This window comes from Epargyreus clarus, unplaced genomic scaffold, assembly GCF_041222505.1.
Source record: "Epargyreus clarus isolate Ecla_fem2 unplaced genomic scaffold, WU_Ecla_fem_2.2 ptg000019l, whole genome shotgun sequence".
NCBI classification, from domain to species: Eukaryota; Metazoa; Arthropoda; class Insecta; order Lepidoptera; family Hesperiidae; genus Epargyreus; species Epargyreus clarus.
This window is the reverse complement of record NW_027332227.1, coordinates 9,342,124-9,363,165: the sequence shown is the minus strand read 5'-3', so window position 1 is coordinate 9,363,165 and position 21,042 is coordinate 9,342,124. Positions and strand designations below refer to the sequence as shown.

At 33.2% G+C, this 21,042-nt stretch overlaps 1 protein-coding gene across 1 annotated transcript; it reads right to left on the bottom strand.

The window, feature by feature from the left end:
- Positions 1 to 1,872: 1,872 nt before the first annotated feature.
- ndl (serine protease nudel) lies at positions 1,873 to 15,803 on the bottom strand. Its single transcript, XM_073083990.1, has 25 exons — positions 15,722 to 15,803; positions 14,739 to 14,858; positions 13,987 to 14,562; positions 13,712 to 13,772; positions 13,510 to 13,632; positions 13,061 to 13,305; positions 12,591 to 12,748; positions 11,796 to 11,923; positions 11,305 to 11,482; positions 10,707 to 10,999; positions 10,139 to 10,437; positions 9,944 to 10,059; positions 9,299 to 9,458; positions 8,106 to 9,219; positions 7,855 to 8,024; positions 7,669 to 7,782; positions 7,402 to 7,579; positions 6,800 to 7,228; positions 6,530 to 6,718; positions 6,201 to 6,354; positions 5,954 to 6,116; positions 5,509 to 5,700; positions 4,872 to 5,103; positions 4,130 to 4,258; positions 1,873 to 2,236 (listed from the first exon to the last, which is right to left on the bottom strand). Exons 1-25 carry the CDS (start codon positions 15,747 to 15,749, stop codon positions 1,921 to 1,923), a joined length of 5,865 nt encoding a protein of 1,954 aa, XP_072940091.1. The 5' UTR covers positions 15,750 to 15,803; the 3' UTR covers positions 1,873 to 1,920.
- Between the last annotated feature and the right edge of the window lie 5,239 nt (positions 15,804 to 21,042).

Genomic DNA, 21,042 nt, shown 5'->3' with positions numbered 1-21,042 from the left:
ATACATTTAATACTAAACGGTTAGTTAGTATACCTGACCAGAATACCAAAAGGAATAAAACGGAATAAATTCTGATTTTCGTATTTGACGTTTCTGTCATTACTTGCAAAAATTCATACAGTCACATCAAAGATTACGGTACAGACGGTCATATCCTAATTTATATATTACTTTGATGGTAGGTCATCGAATATCATCAGTCACTCATAATAAGCACGAGAACAGCCAAAGTACTAAACAAAATATACGCTCCTTTGTAGAGCATACTTATACTGGCAAATTAATTTTGTTGTCATATACATATTTGGACCTAATATAAAGAAAGAAACATTTATTCCGGTAAACATCCTGTAACATTAAGGGTACATATGTATTAATACATATAGTACTTAATACATAAAACAAACAGACAAATATAAGATGACAAAACATGTGAGCAACATAATTAAATGAGAGGATGGACATACATGCAAATAAAGTTTTATAACATTTTATGGTACTCGTAATATTATTTCATTAGATATTCGCACCGAATCAAGTTTTGGATAAAATGTTTTATCTAATATACGTTTTATTTTATAAATAAAATTCCTCATTCCATTTAAGATGTATCATTCTTTTCTAATGCTAAGTAAATGTGTGAATCACAATAGATTAAATGTTCAGTTAGTAAATTAATCGATACATTAGGTGCGTCTCGATAGAGTTATCTTGTTTGATTAATTACGTGTATGATATTTTTTATAATATAATATTTTTTTACTTGTTGCGAAAACATGCGAAATACATGCTTAATTTTATTCATACTTTTTTATAACACGGCGGTAGCAAATGACCATTTGTCTTTCCGATGGTAAGTGGCCACTGCCGTTCACGGACATCTGTAACCAAGTCAAATAAGATTGAAGGTGGTAGAACCCTTTGTGGTTCGACTCCAGCGGCACCAACGTCACACCTATTTCTACCTAATAGCAGCAGTGTTAGGCGCTGCTTCGTTCCGTTTTGAAGGGCCACACCCTTCAAGGGAGACAGACTTTTCCGAGGCGTTCCAGCTTAGTCCTCAGGGGTAGCGGCACATCTGTGGCCGACCTCAGGTAGGAATATCTAATCCTATCTGGGGTTGATTACAGATGTCCATGGGCGGCAGTAGCCACTTACCATCAGGTGGCCTGCATGCTCGTCTGCTACTCCTATATTATAAAAAAATCCTAAAGGACTAAATTGGGACGCCTTGGATAAGTAGGTCTCCCTACCACACAGTTCAAAGCGGAATACAACAGCACTTAACACTGATGTAACCGCAGAAATAAGTGTAGCGGTGGGGCTTCCGGAATTTATTACAAAGATTTTACCACCTTTATCATTTTCAGTTACACAGAATGTTAACGTGAATAACAATTATTACTGACTATAATAAACGACAGTATTTTTGTTTACTTATGACATAAAACTTAATATATTTGTAGAGCGCCATCTATGAAAAAAATAAGAATTAATTTAATAAGAAGCTACACCAAACTCCTCTCAATAAATTTCCTGGCTCAACGCTTGGTCTTATGTCGTGTAAGTTGGCGAATCTGTTCACAAGATGGCAGTAGTGGCTTTGCTGTTAACAATAATATAATATTATGTTATGCCGTTATTATTTAATTACTATTAATTCTTTTTCCGTTTTTTTGATAATACTAAAGAAATTTGACTGATACCTATACAAAACTGAAAAGGTATAAAACTATACAATCTTTGACTATTTGTTACTATATATATTATTTGACTATTTATACATAGATAAATTGGATATTAATTTCTTACATAATTCTATACTTTTGATGTTTAAAATTTATTAACAAAACATAAAATAAAAGCCGTACAAGCTTAAATAATAACTTTATTACTTCGAATAAAACAAAGAATAGAATGCTAAAGGCATTCTATATAAACTGGGTAACAATTCTCCAAATTCTCGAGAACAATTGCTTTCGCTATAGGAACGTGTGTGTTCCTAAGCTTGATAAGCGTGTTATTGTTCAGAAGCACGTCACTGAATGTGTCTACGAGGATGCTATTGTGAGGATGCGTTATCGATTTCGAAGCAGGAAGCTGCTTCGCATGGCCGCTTATGAAGCCAAGTTCTCTGCAGATCGCCTCGAGCTCGAATTTAGTGTGGTTCTGCGTCGCATAGCACTTTGTAGACCACACGCCGTGGGACCGAATTAGCACTTTGCCCGTTCCATACCTGAAAATGATTTATTGTTGTTTGGTTGACAATTAGCGAATTAGTCTCGCTATCCAACGAGGGAATTTGCCAGCATTCTGGGAACTCATCCCAGGGGCAGCAATTTAGATGTAGCTTTTTATATTTAATTTAAAATATAGTTATATTATTTGATTCTCTTTTTTATATTATTTTAGTTTAATGTTTTTGATGTCATTATTATTGTAAAAAGTCTGGAAAAAAGTGTGGTTGACAATTGCATATATTAATTGTTGCATAAATTGATCATTAAAATATTTTTATGTAAGTAAATGAAGCCGTATATTAAATAGAATGTTTCATTAATTATTTTCACTTCATTAAAATTATAGATTATATAAGATTACTAAAACAAAAAAATGTATTTCACGTAAAACTTCAGATATTATCAGTTTAGGATTTGTGGTATTTAAAAACTCATCGATATTACATTAAAACATCTTATAGAATATCTATAATCAATGTTAATAGATGTCATTATGTTTGCAGTTCTCTTAAAGTAAAATTCCCATTAATATTTCAAGTGCGATTCATGAATTCACTTTTAATAAAATAGCTATTAAAATATTAATCAAGGCTAAAGATTTGTTGTTGTTTTTCAACCCTCTTGCTTTATACATATTTCTATTTACTTAAGCCTTACTTTCCTTAAGTCCTTTTAAACTACACTGTAGAAAGTAAGAATTCATAATGATAGTGTCAAAGTTACCCTTTTCACTACGGGTTCAGAATTATTCATGCACGTAGGTTTAGGGATGTTACGGAGCTCCGTAACCGTAACCAAAACTATAGGATATCCGAAAAAATATTTCCTAAGCCATGAGCGAACCCGATATAAAATTTTCTATTATTCATGAACGTAACAAAAACTATAGGATATCCGAAAAAATATTTCCTAAGCCATGACCGAATCCGATATTAAAGTTTCTAATATTCAAGAACGTAGGTCTAGGGATGTAATGGAGCACCGTAACCGTAACCGAAGCTACGAGATATCCGAAAAAATATTTCATAAGCCATGACCGAATCCGATATTAAAGCTTCTAATAATTTTGGATAAGAGCGTTTACATGAGAGCAAGTTGACATTGTACAGTTAATTCACAAATAAATCAAATCATCATTCTATGTATGTAATTTACACCTTCCGCCATTTTCTCCATCAACCCAGGATTGACTGGCAGATAATGCCATCAGGCATTAAGTTTGCCTTTTTGTATCTTTCTTTTTGAGGTGCAATAAATAAATAAACTTGTTTGTACTTTATTTCCTATCACAATTCCTTCAAAATCTATCTATCGCAGCCGAAACTATCCCTGACTATCGACTTATCTGAAGTAATTCCATTTCCGTAACCATTTTTTTTACCAAATCCGTATCCACATCCAGATCCGTAATTTCAAATCCGTAACATTCCTAGCAGGTACTAGGTACGCAAAGGTGGCAAGAAAAGCGGAATTACGAGGACGGAAATGGAATTTACGGTGAGTTCCTTAACATCTTTCCAAGCATTAATGTTGTGGTGCTTTTGAGAATATTTCATAAAACAGGTAAGTAAAATACAAAATTAATTTGAGAATTAAGTGAAATTGTGAATGAGTCGGTAAAATGCTTACCAAGAAAGTTTTATTGTGATTATTTCTGCGCATAAATGCCATTTCTTGTTTGGGAAGTCTTATATCCGCAAAATTATAATTGAAATAAAATCAAAAGCAGCTTTGGTACATAGTACATACAAACAAGTAGACAAAAAAATGGATACGAACTAAGGTAAGTCGACAATATATATACATATATATATGCTTTGTTTAAATACAGCTATTAATATGTATAGACATTAGTAAGGAAATCATTCAATTTTGAAAAGTAGACTTACGGGGTCCCTTGAGGTGCACTTAATCCAATACAAGTCTGCTCATCTTCTCCATGAGGACAATCACGAACACCGTCACATACCATATCGTTGGCCACACAGTAATCGTTGATAGATGAACTCTTCCTGCATCTATATAAATTATTATTAATATATTAAATAATAATAATAATAATAATATTCTTTATTGTACCCAAAAAAAGAACACAAAACAAAAACATAACATATACAAAAGGCGGCCTTATCGCTAAAACAGCGATCTCTTCCAGACAACCTTAGGATGTTATTTAGCATAACATTAGAAAATTAACTCTTGCTATTTTAATTAACATTGTAAGAGCCATATTTGATATGTTATTATTCGTAAAATAACTTCCTCTCCATGAGGCAATTATAAATATACTTTGTTAAATTCTGTTTTGACAATTTATCATCGTCATTGTATTTTAGAACGAAAAATATTTTATATATTACTAGCTGACCCGGCAAACGTTGTGTTGCCATATAAATAAAAAAAATGGGTGAACAACCCTTATCACTTAAGGGTATGAAAAATAGATAGTAGCCGATTCTCAGACCTACTGAAAATGCATATAAAATTTAGTGAAAATCGGTAAAGCCGTTTCAGAGGAGTACGGTAACTAACATTGTGACACAAGAATTTTATATATAAGATAAATCTTAAAGGTTGAGATGTTAACTTTGACATTAAATTTGAAATACTGCTTATATTTATTACACTTACTTATAAGCTCTCTTGGCAAAACACTTGCAAAAGGACGGGTCTTCGTCACTTCTGTCATGACAGTGTAGAATACCGTCACAGATTCTGGAAGGCATTACCCTGCTAAGATATTCCGCGCAAACGATCTGACCAGGTTCATCAGTGCCATCCTCGCAGTCATCTCGGCCATCTTTAAATAGCTCTTTAGATATGCAGCGGCCATTGCGACACTTTAACTTGCCCACGGGACATTCTGAAGGATGCAAAGAAAATAATCTCACAAAAATAATCATTCTGTTCTAACTCTTTCTTTGAGGGTGGTAGAGCACTTTGTGGTTCTACTCCGGCGGCACCACCGCCTCATGACAACAGCGTTAAGCGCTGTTGTGTTTTGGTTTAAAGTGTGTGGTGAGGGAGACGTACTTTTTCACATTCCAGCTTCGTTCTAAAGTAGCGGCGCAGTTGTGGCTAACTTCAGGTAGGAATATCTAATCATATCTGGGGTTGATTACAGATGTCCACGAGCGGCAGTAGCCACTAACCATGAGGTGGACTGCATGGTCGTCTACTAATCCTATAAAATTTGCCTGTAAATTAAAAACACAGTAAAAATAATTAAAATACTTTAGTTTACCTAATATGTGTAAAAATATCTTACCACATCCATGATCATATGGATCTTCAGAGCAGACTAGATTCTTTTTATCACATGCTACTGTAGATTCGTCTACTCCATCTTCACAGTCTGTGATACCGTCACACAGTTGAGTCATCTTTACACATCTACCTCGACTACACCTAATACCTTCGCAATTATAAAATAAATAGTTTTCTGTATCGTTGGCTTGGCCTGCAAATAAAATTGAGATTATTTTCTATCATGATTTAGAAGAATTTGAAGATTATGGTCGTATGCTAATACTTATCATGCCTCACTTGAAGATTTGTGAAGATCTGCCTTCAATTTCCGTCTCTAATGGAGCCGAATAAGAGTTATAAATTTTATCTATACTTACACATTATATTCAGGATTTATAGAAAACTAGTATGTTCTTTAATAAGTAATAATCATCGAAAAAAGCGCACAATAATAATAATTCTACCTGTGTATTTCATTTCAGACTTGATATTTCCTATACCAGTACCATTTATGCGGTCACCAATACCGCATTCACCTCTGTCATCCATGAAAGAGGCAGCAGGATACCATCCATTAACTGAATGACAACTTATTATTCCAAACCATTCGCGTTTGACCGTTTCTCTCTAAAACAAAAATAATAAACATAACTCTCCTTAATAAGATGTTTCTTTCCTATAATATTATGACTCAAATGCACCTCATCTTACTTGACAAACACTTGAATTTGATTGACGAACGAAACATCGATGTCGTGAATCGCAATTTTCATTCGTTTCTTTTAAAAATACTCCTATTGATTGATTATTGTCGTTTTGTCCGATTGCAATGCATGTTGCATTTTCGTGATTTTGTTGATCGGTACTGTAAAATAAATAATATTTTAAAAAGCTGAATTCGTGTAATTCTAATTGAACTCCAAATGAATCAATATTTAATGGTGGCAGAGTCTTTACTTGACGTAGCTTGACTCCGGTAACACAACTGTCAATTCTATTTACCGACACAATAATAATAGTGTTGTTCTGTAGATACTTACATTGAAGTTAAAACCATTGGCTTTACCATTTTTGAATATTTAACGTTCCCTCTTAAATGCAGAAGAATGACGTGATTGTGATATAAATATTTTTTATAATCTACTTTAAAGATTTGTTCATAAGGACCTCTCGTAGAAATTAATGTTTTGTGAGATCCAAGTAATACAATGATGTGGTTTTGAGAAAATCTAAAACAAAAAGGAAATGTGATTTAAAAATGTTAAAGTTTTATAGATACTTAAAATGTTTGACTAATAAAACTTACTAACTTGACATCTCTGAGGCAGGAATTACTTATCAGAACCCAAGATACGTCTAATAAAACTCCAGTACATTTATAATCACCGTCAACAAATATCTTAGCGATCCAGGGCCACATTTTCATAGAATCAACAGCAGTTTTTGAACTGCGAATATTTTGTTGTTCAATATCGAAATCAGTAAAAAGTGCAGATTCACAGAACACGTATAAAGACATGCAAATTTTTGTTATATTAGGAACACACTGCTCTTTAAGGATTTCGGGTTCCTTGATTTCTACATTTCTTGGTGTTTCATTGTTACTAACACTTTTGTAAGCAAATTTTACTTGTGCTCTATTTTCAATACTTCTTTTTCTTTTGACGTTTTCTGATGGTCCTTCCAATAAATTGTTCTCTTTAATATTAACGTATTTTACAATGTACCGGTTGGCTGAACTGTAACAAGTTTTATGTAAGTGATGACAATATAACGAAATTTAATTCTATTAAATGCTTACACTACAAATATAAAAAAGCGTGTTAAAAATGTATTCACAGTTTAAAAAAAATCTAAGTTTTAAGACATGGGTGATAATGTAGCAAATTAAAAAATAGCCCGTTAAAATTACCTGAAACCTAAGTATCTGCATATGTGTGTAGCAGCTTCCTTTTGCTGACGAACAGTCAGATTATCTTCACAAATAATATGCCAGTTATCATCATTTTTCTTTGTAAGAAAACCTTCCAAATTAATTTTAGGTCTACCGTCAAAGTCATACTCTATCTCCATGCCATTCGTGAGAGCATCTAAAACATAAAGAATTGGCTATATTTCTCTATGCGAACAATATCGAATGTTCGTATTGTTAAATCATTATGAACGAATTTCTACTTACAGCAATCGAATTCATCTTCTCCTCTAGGACATTGTTGTATACCGTCACATACATGCTTGGAAGGTAAGCACACTTGACTTTGCTTGCATAGGAAATAATCTTCATCACACCCAACTGTAAATACATGTCAGTTAAAGTAATTCAAGGAAATTATACTCACCTCCATATTTATTTACATATACTTACAACAATCGTTTTCGTCTTCACCCTCAGAGCAATCAAAGTTTCCGTCACATATGAGTGTATTGTCAAATGTTGTCAAGTAATCAATGCATGTGCAATCAAATTCATCAGTACCATCCTCACAATCAGCCTTGCGATCACATCGATTTACATAAGGCACAGTTTGAAGAATACTGAAATGATATATTAGAAATATAACAGGACATTTAATTCCGTCATTAAATCCAATAGCAGGTTTAAAACATTTTTTTTACCGTTGACATTGAAATTCATCGGGGGTTTTATGTTTTTTCCTAATATTTGCTGACTGTAAATCAGACTTGACAATTTCTTTAATTAATTCACGGTTAGCATCAAAGTTTACTTCTTTTGTCACTTCTAATGTATTTTCTGTACTAGGAATTTGGGTCGTGCTTTCGATAATATTGTTACTTGGATTGTTATTTGTATCATCAATAGGTAGGAATGTAATAATTCGTTGATTCGATTCAGTATTCGGTTCCATGTCGATGTTAATATTTTGGTTTTCATCGACTTCTTTTTCAATTATTAAACTGTTTGCCGATTTAAGGTCGTTATGTCTATTTACGGTAGTTATTGTGCTTTCGAATAAATTTACTTCAGTAGTACCTTGGATACTTGATGAGTCAAGGGTTGGTGTGGTATCAGTAAATTCAAATTGTTTTTCCTGATCATTTTCTACATGTGTCGTTGTATCAGATATAAATGACATTGAACCTGGACCTTTTATTGATTTAACCGAATAAGACTCTTGTGTGTCTAACTCTTCACTTGTACTTATTTTTATCGGATTTGACGTTATAGTTTCCGAAGACTCTGTAACTCCTTCATCCGACTCATTTAAAATCGAAATTTCGATTGTAGATGCATGTTTAAAATCATCTTCGATCTTAGAATCTGTGACTTGCCAAGCCTTTGATGTTGTGAAATCTGTATTATACTTTTCATCTTCTAAAAGACCATGCTCTTTTGTATTTTCTTTGTTTTTATTTTCCGCAACTAACATTTTTTCGGTATCTAACTCAGTTTTTTCAGCATGCATAGCTACTGTAGGATTTGAGGTCGTAGTTACTTCATCTTTGTTTTTGTGTATCTCAGTAATCGTAGGATTGTCTACCTCTCTTAACAAGTCATTTATTGGTGGCAATAAAATTGTAGATGTTGGTCGTAAGTTTTCTGTTGTAACATGTGGACTTTGAAAATCACAGTTCAACTCATCTTCCCCGTCCAAGCAATCTATAACTTTATCACACATTCTTTTCTTGGGTAGACATCTAAATATTCCAGATTTACATCTAAATCCTGGACATTCTTGTTTGGGTTGAATAACTGGCAAGGATCTTGAATCTGCAATAATTATTTGAGATCAAATATTAGAATAGCTTTATTAAAAATATTTTTGTGCAAAACTTTTTAAAATACCTACTGATATGATACAGTATCCATTTTACGAAGATGCTGACTCGAGTATATACACCAGGCTCGTTTTTACGAGCGCAGCCATCGCCGTGACTTACTATCCCTGCTATATACCATTGTTGTGAGTTTTTAGGGTTTCTGCATAAGAGAGGCCCTCCGCTATCACCCTAAAATATTATTATTTGCTGTAGATTAAGTGCGACAGAAACTATAATCGTCGTAATTTTAATTTACATCTTTTAGTTAGTCCTAGTGCTGCTCTGTTCTGGTTAAGATATTTGGTGATTAGGAATAATAAGGAATATTTAAACTTTTCTATCACGGGGGCTACGTAGAAAAACGTGAAGTGGTACACAACAATAGAAGTAGGTATTTATCCGAATATTTATCCCAACATAATTGTGTGGATCTACAGAGCTAACCTTTGGTTCGATGAGATAAAAGATATAGAATATCAATACTCATGTTTGTATGTATTTACTTCATAATCATTAATGTTTGGCCAAGCAAGTGTTCAAGCAATATGAACAATTTTATAAATTTACAACAGGTCTTTTATGAAAGATAAATGTTCCTTAAAGGAATACTATGGAGATATAAATATTGTTCAAACAAATAAAACGGGAATAGAATTTATATTATGAGATGTTACCTGGCACGCATCCCGACCGCCTTCAACAAAGCCTGCACATATTTCTTTTCCAGCTAAATCTTCGCGATGTTTACAATGCTCCCAAATAGGCACATTCACTTCGCGCATATGATCAGCTGTAATAATAATAAAAACATAATGGCTTCTGTGTAACTGTGAAATGTTATTTTATAAATATTGCATTATATATCTTACGATCTGGGCCATGTTCAACAGTTGCTCCCCATCCCACAGCAGTGCACATGGTATCAGGGGCTGGTCCCCACATCCAATCAGGACCAGCAGTTGTGGATCCCGGTAAGCAGATTGGTCTAACCCATCTACTAAATTGTAAAGCTGGAAATACTTTTAACAGTGATAGATCGTTTTTCATGTCTTGACGATTATAGTTTTTGTTGACGATAATGTGGGTAACTCGATGGTTTTGTTCTTGTGGAGAAAACGAAAATCTTCGAAGCATTCCAACTTGCACTTCGTAGTAATGCTCCCAGAATCTGGACATACAGTATATTTATTTACGACAATATTATTCATAGACTTCGTTCATAACATCTACAGTGTTAATAATGATATTGTCCTTAATAAATAAAAGAGGAATTGGATCGTCAATCATGAATTTATTTATGTTAGAAAGCCAAAAATAATTTGATACAGTCTTGGTAACGGATGATTTAAAATATTTCCAAATGCCTTGTTACTGTGTTACCAAGTTTTAACAAAAACAATATATTGATAAGTTACAGTTGAATAATACCAAACTTACTTATGAACACAATGCGCCGCTGACATTATCCAATTATGTGAAATAACAACACCACCACAATGGAAGGATCCATCTCGATACAAAGCTATCATCCACGGCCAAGCTGCTGGTTGACTTGGTTTTCCACCAACCACTCTGCTTTCTGTTCTCTTCTTTCTGACGTCATTGACGTGAATATAGTTTTTCGTATTAGATCTTTTGGAACGATTTCTGAAGTAAAAGTTGTATGGATATGGTCTTTGTACGAAGAATCGTTTGTTTCGACCAAATAGTTGGCTTTCGATTTCAGCATTCTGTTGATAAAAAAGCGTGTGTGTATTTATGTAAAGTTATGACTTTTTAGTGTTTTTTTAAAAAGGTAATACTTATTTCAAAAAGAAACTAATACAAAACAAGGAAAATACGATAAAATAATGATTGGCTACGTATCATAAACATTTTGTATTGTATCTGGTTATGTTCATACATTACTAGCCAAATTTATGGTGTCGATTTTAGTTGCCGGTTTTATAAAAAAAATACTAAGTGTGATTATTTTTATCTAAATTTAAATGACTTTAACGAAAATTTAAATGATGTGTTCTTCTTTCTTATTTACCTCGTGTATGAGCTGGGCTTTTGTGAGGACTCTGGTTCCACAGGGAACGTCTGAGCAAATGACGTAGGCAGCCGAATTATTGCATGAATTTGTCATACGTATCAAACCTCCCGGTGATGTATTTAGGTAGTTGACTTTGACTAATGGATCTATTGGCACATACTGTATACGAGGTGGCCTGTAAATATTATTATATTGTTATGCCGTATCCGCACGTTTGCCAAACCGTTACAAATTCAAATGTGTGGATAGTGTTTTTGTTGGTTTGTGTAGGTTCGCTAGCATGAACTACGAGAATTAAGCCAACTGTTTGCAGAGATTTGAATTTTGCGGCAAACGCTAGGCGTGCGGGAGTGGCATTACATTTTAACATGACATGAGTGAATCCAGTAGAGTAAATTATAGTCATTAATTACCACTTTATATTAAAACTATTATAAATAATTTGGTTATGATATGATTAAGCTTAAGTATTTTTACAGATAACTTACCCTATTACGAGGCCTACTTCACGTCGACAAGCATCGTGTGCCCATAAGTAAGGGTTCTCACATACTGCGTACCAGGTCCCTTTAAAATTTCTGTGCAAATACCCTTCGGTGTTGGAAACAGCAAACAACTGCGATTGAACGAGACATAAATTGTATCTGTTATGATTGGATATGGCGCAAATAACTTTTTTCAATATAGATGACGGCTGACTTAAATAGTAAGTTGCACTGACCTCAGGATTGCCAACGCATTTATGATCTGCTTCAGTTAAAACCCCCTGTTTTATATAGAGTTTGTTACAAATGTCGAAGAATGGCGAATTCATTATATTTTCATATTTATTGAACTCCAAATGTAGTACATTTATACAGTTAAAATACAACAAAACGTATAAGGGGCTAGCTTAACCCACTATAATTTTATTAAAGGTGTAGAGTACATACAAGTTAAATGAAAAAGAAACAAAAGAAAAAAATAAATTGAATTGAAGAAGATAATATCTACAATATAATTATAATTATTGTATTAAAATAATATTCAGTATTCATCGTGTCGCGCCAAAAGATTTCTTTTAATGTCTTAAAACTTTCTCGTGAAAAAACTTTATTTTTACTGTTTGAGAAATACACGACTTGGCTTTTTACTCAACTTACTTCTTATTCTTACAAGTGGAACATTCACAATTTATTCAATTAGAATTTTCTAGAATGTTCAAGATTTTTTAATATTCCAAGAGTACCGTGATCTGAGCAATTGATAAAATATATGTCTCAGAATTTGATTTATGGACTTACAGGCTTTTTATGAAGACTTGGTGCTAGCATACTGCATTCGAGCTCATCTCTCTGGTTGGGGCAATCTACAACGTTATTGCATCTCTGGTCTTTACTGAAGCAAGTTCCACGTGAGTTCAGGTCTAGATCTCCACAGCTGAACATGTTTTTACCGCAACCTGTATAGGAAACATAATTTTTGGGTGCAATTAAAATTTAGGGGTAGAGACACATATACCTACAATCTGTTTAAGTTTTACTCCTATCCTATACATAATTACTTGCATAATATTATATCAGGTGACCACCTAACATAATGTTAATAAGCCGATTCGGTTTTGAGTAATAAATAATTATATTACAACTGTTTTGTCAGGTAGCATTTTAAGAAACACTATTTTTAAATTCTTCATCTTAAATCCTGAACTTATTATAAAGACAGCAATATATTTTTCTTTGTTGAGCAAAGTAATTAATGTTGCTAATATTACCATGACACTCCATTTCGTCTTCTCCAAAAGGGCAATCGTAGTACGAATCACAAATCCGTGCCTTGTCCACTCTAGACTTACAGCCACATGTCGCTTCGTCGCTTACGTCATCACAGTCCACGTTTCCGTCACACCATTGATTTTCTTTGATACAAGCGTCGCCATTGTCACAGGATATACTCCCTAATGGGCATTCTACTTCCCTTATTGTTACGTTTGAACTTTTGTTCTCAGAAACATTGGATCTGTAAGAAAAGTGATATGTTAACTGGGGTTGTTGTATTGAGGTTATTTACATTCACCTTTTTAAGTAGTTGACGAATTATATATATCTATTTTACGTTGCGTATTTATTTCACGTATGATCTATGTTCCAGTATATTCATTAAGTGATTTTGTAGTATTTTTTATTCTATGAGTAAAATATTAAATACTAAATTTAATTATACTTTTCCTGAAGAAGGCTCATAGCAATTTCTATATCTTGTGGATGTAGCTTTTGTTTGTTCGTTGCATCTGATACATCGTAAGGATTTTGAAGATAATCGGTATATGGATCAGGTACAAGTTGTCTGTAAATAAACAAAAAATAAAATTGTAAACCTTATTTGTACGATATCAAATTATTTCGACACCTCATCTTGTACTTACCGTGGGTATTGGTAGTGAGGTAAAGGATGATTGTATTCTATATTTGGAACTTCATAAACACCTAAAACAATTTCAATAAGTTATCACGATTTAATATGACAGAACAAAAAGTAAACGAGAAGAAAATTCAATTTATTGACATTCAAAAAGTGCTCTGTAAAGAACCAAATTTGAATTAAAAAAAATGATTTGAATTAGATAAAAAGTAAGCAATAATATTGAAACTAAAGTGATATTCAAGAAACATTGTTGTAAGTTTCTAAAATATAGTTTACCATGAGGACAACCGTCGTGAGTTTGAATTGAAGGCATCTCCTGGGAATATGAAACGGGATGCGAGGGCTTAAACTTCTTATTGCCAAAGAGAAATCTATATTGGCTTGGCTCTTGAAAACTATTCCTCTCATTTTGTTGCGAATATGTTTCTCTCTTATATAACCCAGAAGGAACGACATCGTCATGATTGTAGTCAAAAATATTATATTTCGTATCCTTATCCGATGGAATTTCTTCTTGTTGTTTAGAAGATGAGCTCTCTGTTAGAGATTTAAGTTTCATGATGAGATTTTTACAACCTTCATTATGACTGTTACATAATAGGTCATGCTCCAGTATTATTCTTTTAGTCTTTTCTATATCATTACTTTTTAATTTAACCATATTAACTTCATGTTTGTTCTCATTTACCGTTTCTGAAACTGAATTTCTTTTCGATCGTTTAACTTCGGATAAATTATGTACAGTTTGATTACTTAATCGAAAAAATATTTTTATCTTATCTTCTACAACACTTATATTTTCTGGTTCATTCGATCCTGTCACTAAAATAATTTCTGTATTTTTAATACCGTCTGAAATTTAAATTAATTATGAAATAAAATTAGTTATAAAATAAATGGTTGATTAGCTAAACCAGTGTAGTGTGATAAAGCGAATAAATTTCAAAATATTCGGAATATTAATATAAATTATTTCAAATTTTTCAAAATAAACATTATTTATTAAAATTAAATTAGTTTATACATACCATCACATTGTAACCAATTTAATATAAATATGTAAATCCCAAGTAAAGACATGAGTAATAAAAGCATTACCATTGTTTTATGTATCATGGGATTGAGACATTTAAAATTAATAGTACGATCTGAAACAAGAATAAGTTTTAGTTTGATTACACTATAAATGAACGAATGGCATTCTTATCCGAGGTATTCTAACTTATTCCTTAGGGGTAGCATCGCATCTTATCTTAATTTTTTTATTCACTTACCATCAGTTGGACTATATGTTTGATTGCAACTTCAATATTATAAAGAATCGACTTTACCACAATGATATACAACAACTTCACGTACAGTTAAGTCATAAAGTGATAAATCATTTATAATGTTTTTCATTTATAATTTAAGCACCAGAGCTATTCACATAATAGCTTCAAAAACATAACCTAAATTTAATATTTATCGACATTTTATTAGGCGTCTAGTGGCAATAAAAGTCGTATCCATAAATTATAAACTCTATAAAAGTATGATAAAGAGGGTAGCCAAACAGCCATTAGCTTTAAGAGTATTTAGATAAATACATGTTTATTTAAAAAGTACTTTGAACTAAATATTAGGTTCTGGAGAAATTGGAAAAGTTTAAAAATTATGAACATCACAACTTTTTGCCGGAACATGTAATGTAACTCTACAAGATTGTTCTACTAACTTACAAGTTATGATTTTGCTACTAAATTATATATTACTGGGGGAGCAACACATCCTTCCCCATATTACTTATGATTTTAATTTGTTATTTATTTTGAATACATTTTGTGTGTCATAGACATCACTTATTATCAAATAGTCAAATTACTCGGTTCAAATTCAATTTGTTAGAAATACGCCATTAGTTACTTTTATTATGATAAATGGAATCATGAATTTCTAATTTATCGGTTATATTAGGATAAAAGGATTATATTCTGAAGCAGATATATAATATTTAAATGTAATATATTACCATTCCTGTTTGTCTCTGCCAATTCCATTGGAGGAAGGCCGAGTTGACTGAGTTCAGTATTTTTCTGTGTTGGGTTGTCCGCCATTATCTGAAAGTATTTTACAAATGTTACTCGTAATAACGAAACGATTTTGGAAATATTAATTTCAGCGTGTAGCAAACGAGGTGGACTGCCACCTGTACCCTTACCAGGAGTTTTTACGTTTCGACAAATATGACTGTTTTAGTATTTGTTTACGTATTTGCCCATTCAAATTTCAATCAGCGTCCCTAGCGGATTGTGTCCGAACTAGAAAATCCTATGGGCCAATACGTAAACAAATACCAAAACTGTCATATTTGTCGAAACGTAAAAACTCTTGGTAAGGGTACTGATGGTAAGTGCCGTTCATGCACGCCGTTACCCCTGGTGTACTGGGCCATGAGCTCCTCTTAGATCGAATGATTAGGTCATGCATAGTTCACCCCACTGACTAAGCACGTCTTGGTAGACTTTACACACTTTATTATTTTTTAAAGATCTCCACGCATACTAATGAAAATCTTCATATAGAACAGGTTCTTAATGAAGCTGCCCACATGCGTTTCAATTCCCGATGGTCAAGTATGTCAGGTTACTATCATCTCTTAAAACAATATTGTTTTAATCATACTTTTCCTTTTTTTCAGGAAATTTAACTTTTTAACCAAAATATGATAATTTCAGTTGGTTTATACAATGGATAAGCAAAAAAATAAAAAGGGTTTAAGTTTGTTCAACTGTGTATGACTGAAGATTTTACTGTTTTAAGGAGGAAATAAAACTTTCCTGAACTATGATGGTTTTTAAAAGATGGTGGTAGGCCTCCAGGTCACATTAACCGAAATTAAAGTACTGCATCACGCTACTGCAAGTGGCGGTGGTACCTTTCTGGTCGAAGCGTACTGGCTCTTTCAGCTGTCTATGGTCCTTGCATAGACACATACGTTTCTAAAACCTTTTTTATGTATTTATAACGTATATTATAGAAAAATATGTAATACGCAAACATATTCCTAAGAAGCTATAACAAAGTGCTTATCCAACTGGACATCAATATTTAATAAAAAAACAATGTGACTGTTATTGCTAAGACGATAGAACAATAACGCTTATTACGTTCGTAATAATCAGACCATGCGACGTTCTCAGTAGGTAGCGTTGTTCAGGGTTGAATCTCTTTAACACGCTTTTATTAGCTTCACGTAACGAATAATGCAAATAAATCTTTTGATGGGGTTAAGATGATTTTACTCCGAAGGAACACTTTCACACCTATTTCTGTTAACAGCAGCGCTGCCTTCAACGGTATGGTAAAGGAGACATACTTACCCTGGCATTCCCACTTTGTCCTCCGGGATAGCAACGTATCTGTGGTCGACTTCAGGTTGAACTCTAGTTTTACTTGGGGTTGATTTTAGATGTGTATGGGCGGCAGTAGCACTATCAGATGGTCTGCATGTTCGCTTGCTACTGCTATCTTATAAAAAAATAATTTTGAAAGTCAATTTTAAGCTACTTCGTGACGTATACAAATAAATCTTTGTACTTATATACAGTTTGGATGACATTAATAATTTGGTACCTTGGAATCAATCTGATGGTGGAACCAGAGGTTTACAGTAGAACTTTACAGTAACTGCTTATAAACTTCTTAGGTTTTTACTTGGTGATTCTTTTTTAATTATTTTTACCTAAATATTTTATTTTATTATCGATATTATAACAGGTACCTACGTTTTTACATGAATCAAAATGAAAATTTCATTAAAAATAATTTCCTTTAAAATAATAATAAAAAACACAGAAACCGATTTGTAGTGGTAAAACTGTGGTCAATGAACAGTCAACACCATGTTTTAGTGTTAGTTACAGATTACGTAGTTTTGTTACATACCTGAAATCATATATCATTACTAGGCTGACCCGGCAAACGTTGTGTTGCCATATAAATAAAAAAAATGTTAAGTGAACAACCCTTATCACTTAGGTGTATGAAAAATAGATAGTACCCGATTCTCAGACCTACTGAATATGCATATAAAATTTGGTGAAAATCGGTAAAGCCGTTTCGGAGGAGTACGGTAACTAACATTGTGCACGAGAATTTTATATATAAGATATACAAAGTGGAAATGATTTTATGTTTTTATTTTCACCTGGCTGAGTCACTAAGAAAAATATTAATAGCATGTATAACACTGGATTCATCCAAATTAAAAAAATCTAAGCAGTGTCTTCAATCACTTAAAATATTGGAATCATTGAATGAAGTAGATGACAACCCTATATAACAGCTTACTCGTGTTTCATACTTTACTATCCCATTATCTCTGTTATCCACGTCCAATATGTTTTGGTATAGCATCACCTTTTTATACTAGAATTTACCATATTATTATTGTAAATATCCAAATGTAACATTAGCTTTGTAAATAATAGTATTTTTATTAAGGTTAGTTACTTCAGAGGTTTCTTTGAGATGTTTATGTGATGAGCAATAAAATATTTATAACAGCAATTACTTATGCGTCGTACCTACGTAGCAAATTGTCGAAGTACCCAAAATGTCTATTGAGCAATAAGTTAACTAGCAAATTGCCTTTGTAGCTAAACGTGTAACTATCGAAAGGTCTATGTAAAAATGTCTAATGAGCATCGTCTCTTTCTTATAATGCCTGTAAACTTAGGCATGAAAATAAAATGATGCCTTTTGAAGAAAGTGCGGCGTAATTTCTACACGTAGACCAAGATGGTTAATTTTCATCGGCCATTACTTAGAATTAATCCAATTATAATTTATGAATTAGATACGTAGTTTAATAACCCTTCTGAGTACTTAAACGCGGATTTCAAATAAAATATTTAGTTTTCATTTTCGTCTATAAACTTAGTGTATAAGTCGCTATCGCATAAATTACTTTCATTGTATACATATAAAACGATTTAAAATTGCACTAACAACTCAACGTACTAAAAATGAACTGAAAATGTTACTCACGTATGTTTGTATTGAAATACAGTCACGGAAATCAACGCAATTCACAATTTACATAAATAAAACCACATTATAACGATTTTAATTAATAAAATCGTTTAACAAACACACCGGTCACCGCACATGACAATGAGGTTACTGTTCATTTTGCTGACAAAAGTTCGGTACAAATTTTGTTTAGCAAGTGCAAAAATGCATAATACTGCACTTCGAAGCAGTTTGGTTAGAAGTAATGTACCTAACTACTTGGTTGTTAAAATGAAAAATAAATGTAATATTTATTTCTTACTATTGGTATACATTTTATTTTTTTATGGTAGAGATTTAGCGAGCCTGCAGCCACCTGATGGTAAGTGACTACTGCCATCTACGAACAAATGTAGTCAACCCCCGATAAGATTAGATTCTTATCTGAGTTAAAAAACCTAGGAAAATTATCTCCATTATCACATCATTGAAGGTGGTAGAACCCTTTGTGGTTCTACTCCGGCGGCACCACCACCACACCTATTTCTGTCTAATAACAGCAGTGTTAAGCGCTGCTGTGTTCCGTTTTGAAGGGTGTGGTAAGGGAGATATCCTTTTCCGAGGCGTTCCAGCTTAGTCCTCTGGGGTAGTGGCGAATCTGTGGCCGACCTCAGGTAGGAATATCTAATCTTATCTGGGGTTAATTACAGATGTCCATGGGTGGCAGAAGTCACTTACCATCAGGTGGACTGCATGCTAGTCTGCTACTCCTATATTATAAAAAAAATCCTTCAAATCAGAATACAGAAGCGCTTTACACTGCTATTATTACCCAGAAATAGATGCGGCGGTGTTGCTGCCGGATCACAGAGGGTTCGACATCTGTAACTACTTTCATACAGAACAGGAGTTCTTCCGGAAGCCTACCACATACACGTTGCAACTCTTAAGGACTAAAATGGTTGCCTTATATATCAGACAGCCGACATCCACACCCTTCCATCAAAACGCAGAATTGCTTCACATTAGGAGTTCTTCACATCACATTTAGGAGAAACAGGCGAGGGGGTGGCAAGGTGACTATACTGCTTTAACTTTCAATAATAATTTATAAACATTTTCCAGTAAAATATTGAAAAATCGCACAATTTTATTTTTAAAAGGTAGTGGCTGCTGAACAAATTAATTAGCGACATATGGTTCATTCGAATAGAGTGTCCATTAGTTAATTAATTACTTTTCAGTTTGAATAAGGCTCTTGGTGTACAAAACATCTGTTCCCTTTCCCACAACAACAATTTCCAATCCCACTGCTGAGCGCGGGTCTCAGAATAAGAGTTTAAGACATAATCCACCGTGGCCAATTATGGATTGCATACTTTACTCTCCCTTGAATTCTTTTAAAGAACTCTTAGACGTATAGAGTCAGAATTCTTTCCTTCACCCTTTAAACGTGAGAAGTAATTTTTTATACTCATTAAGCTGGACAATCAGAGGTGATCTGTGAATCAAACCTCGAACCCTCTTTTTCAGTGACCGAGTTTCACACCACTACGCTATCAATGCCTACATAATACAAATTTCATTTGTGACTTTCTCATTTATTTCTTACTCGATGTGTCTCCCTTGATAGAACATTTTTAATTTATACGCTCGAATTGGTACAAATTTTCTTGGTACATTTATTGCGTAAATTGATTCTGTGATTTAATTGCCTTTCCCATTTCACCCTGAAACAATGACAAAGACGAAGGTAACGCTAAGAATTCTTTTTTATTTTCAGTATCCAAAATTAAATGAAGTAAGTAACTTGTATTGCGCACTTTATTTTTATTAGAAAAGTGCAGGATCCTATAATATATTTTGAAATGAAAATTATTGTGTGTTACAGATTGAACTCTCTTACTTGATTTTTGATTCACTTATATGTGCGGTATATGGTAAATGTTCCCTCCGGAAATGCTTCGGAATGCACGTAGTTTAAATAAGCAAGGAAGGTAAGGTAAAGTAATATGGGTAGCCTATTTTTGAGAATTAACATAGGATATATCTTTGCACTTGGCCAGCGCGGTGGACTATGGCCTAATCCTTCTCATTATGAGAGGAGACCCGTGCCCAGCAGTGGGACAGTAATGGGTTGTTGATGATGATGATGATGGTATTGTACGAGGTCAAATACGTATATACAATATACACATAACATATTAGAATGTTCCAGTAACGTGTTCGCTACGGGCGCTAAACAATAAAGTTAATACTTCGAAATTTTGTATATGTTTTCTATAGAGAAAAAAATATATTGATAGGAAAGTAGATATCGTCAAATACTAAGTTTAG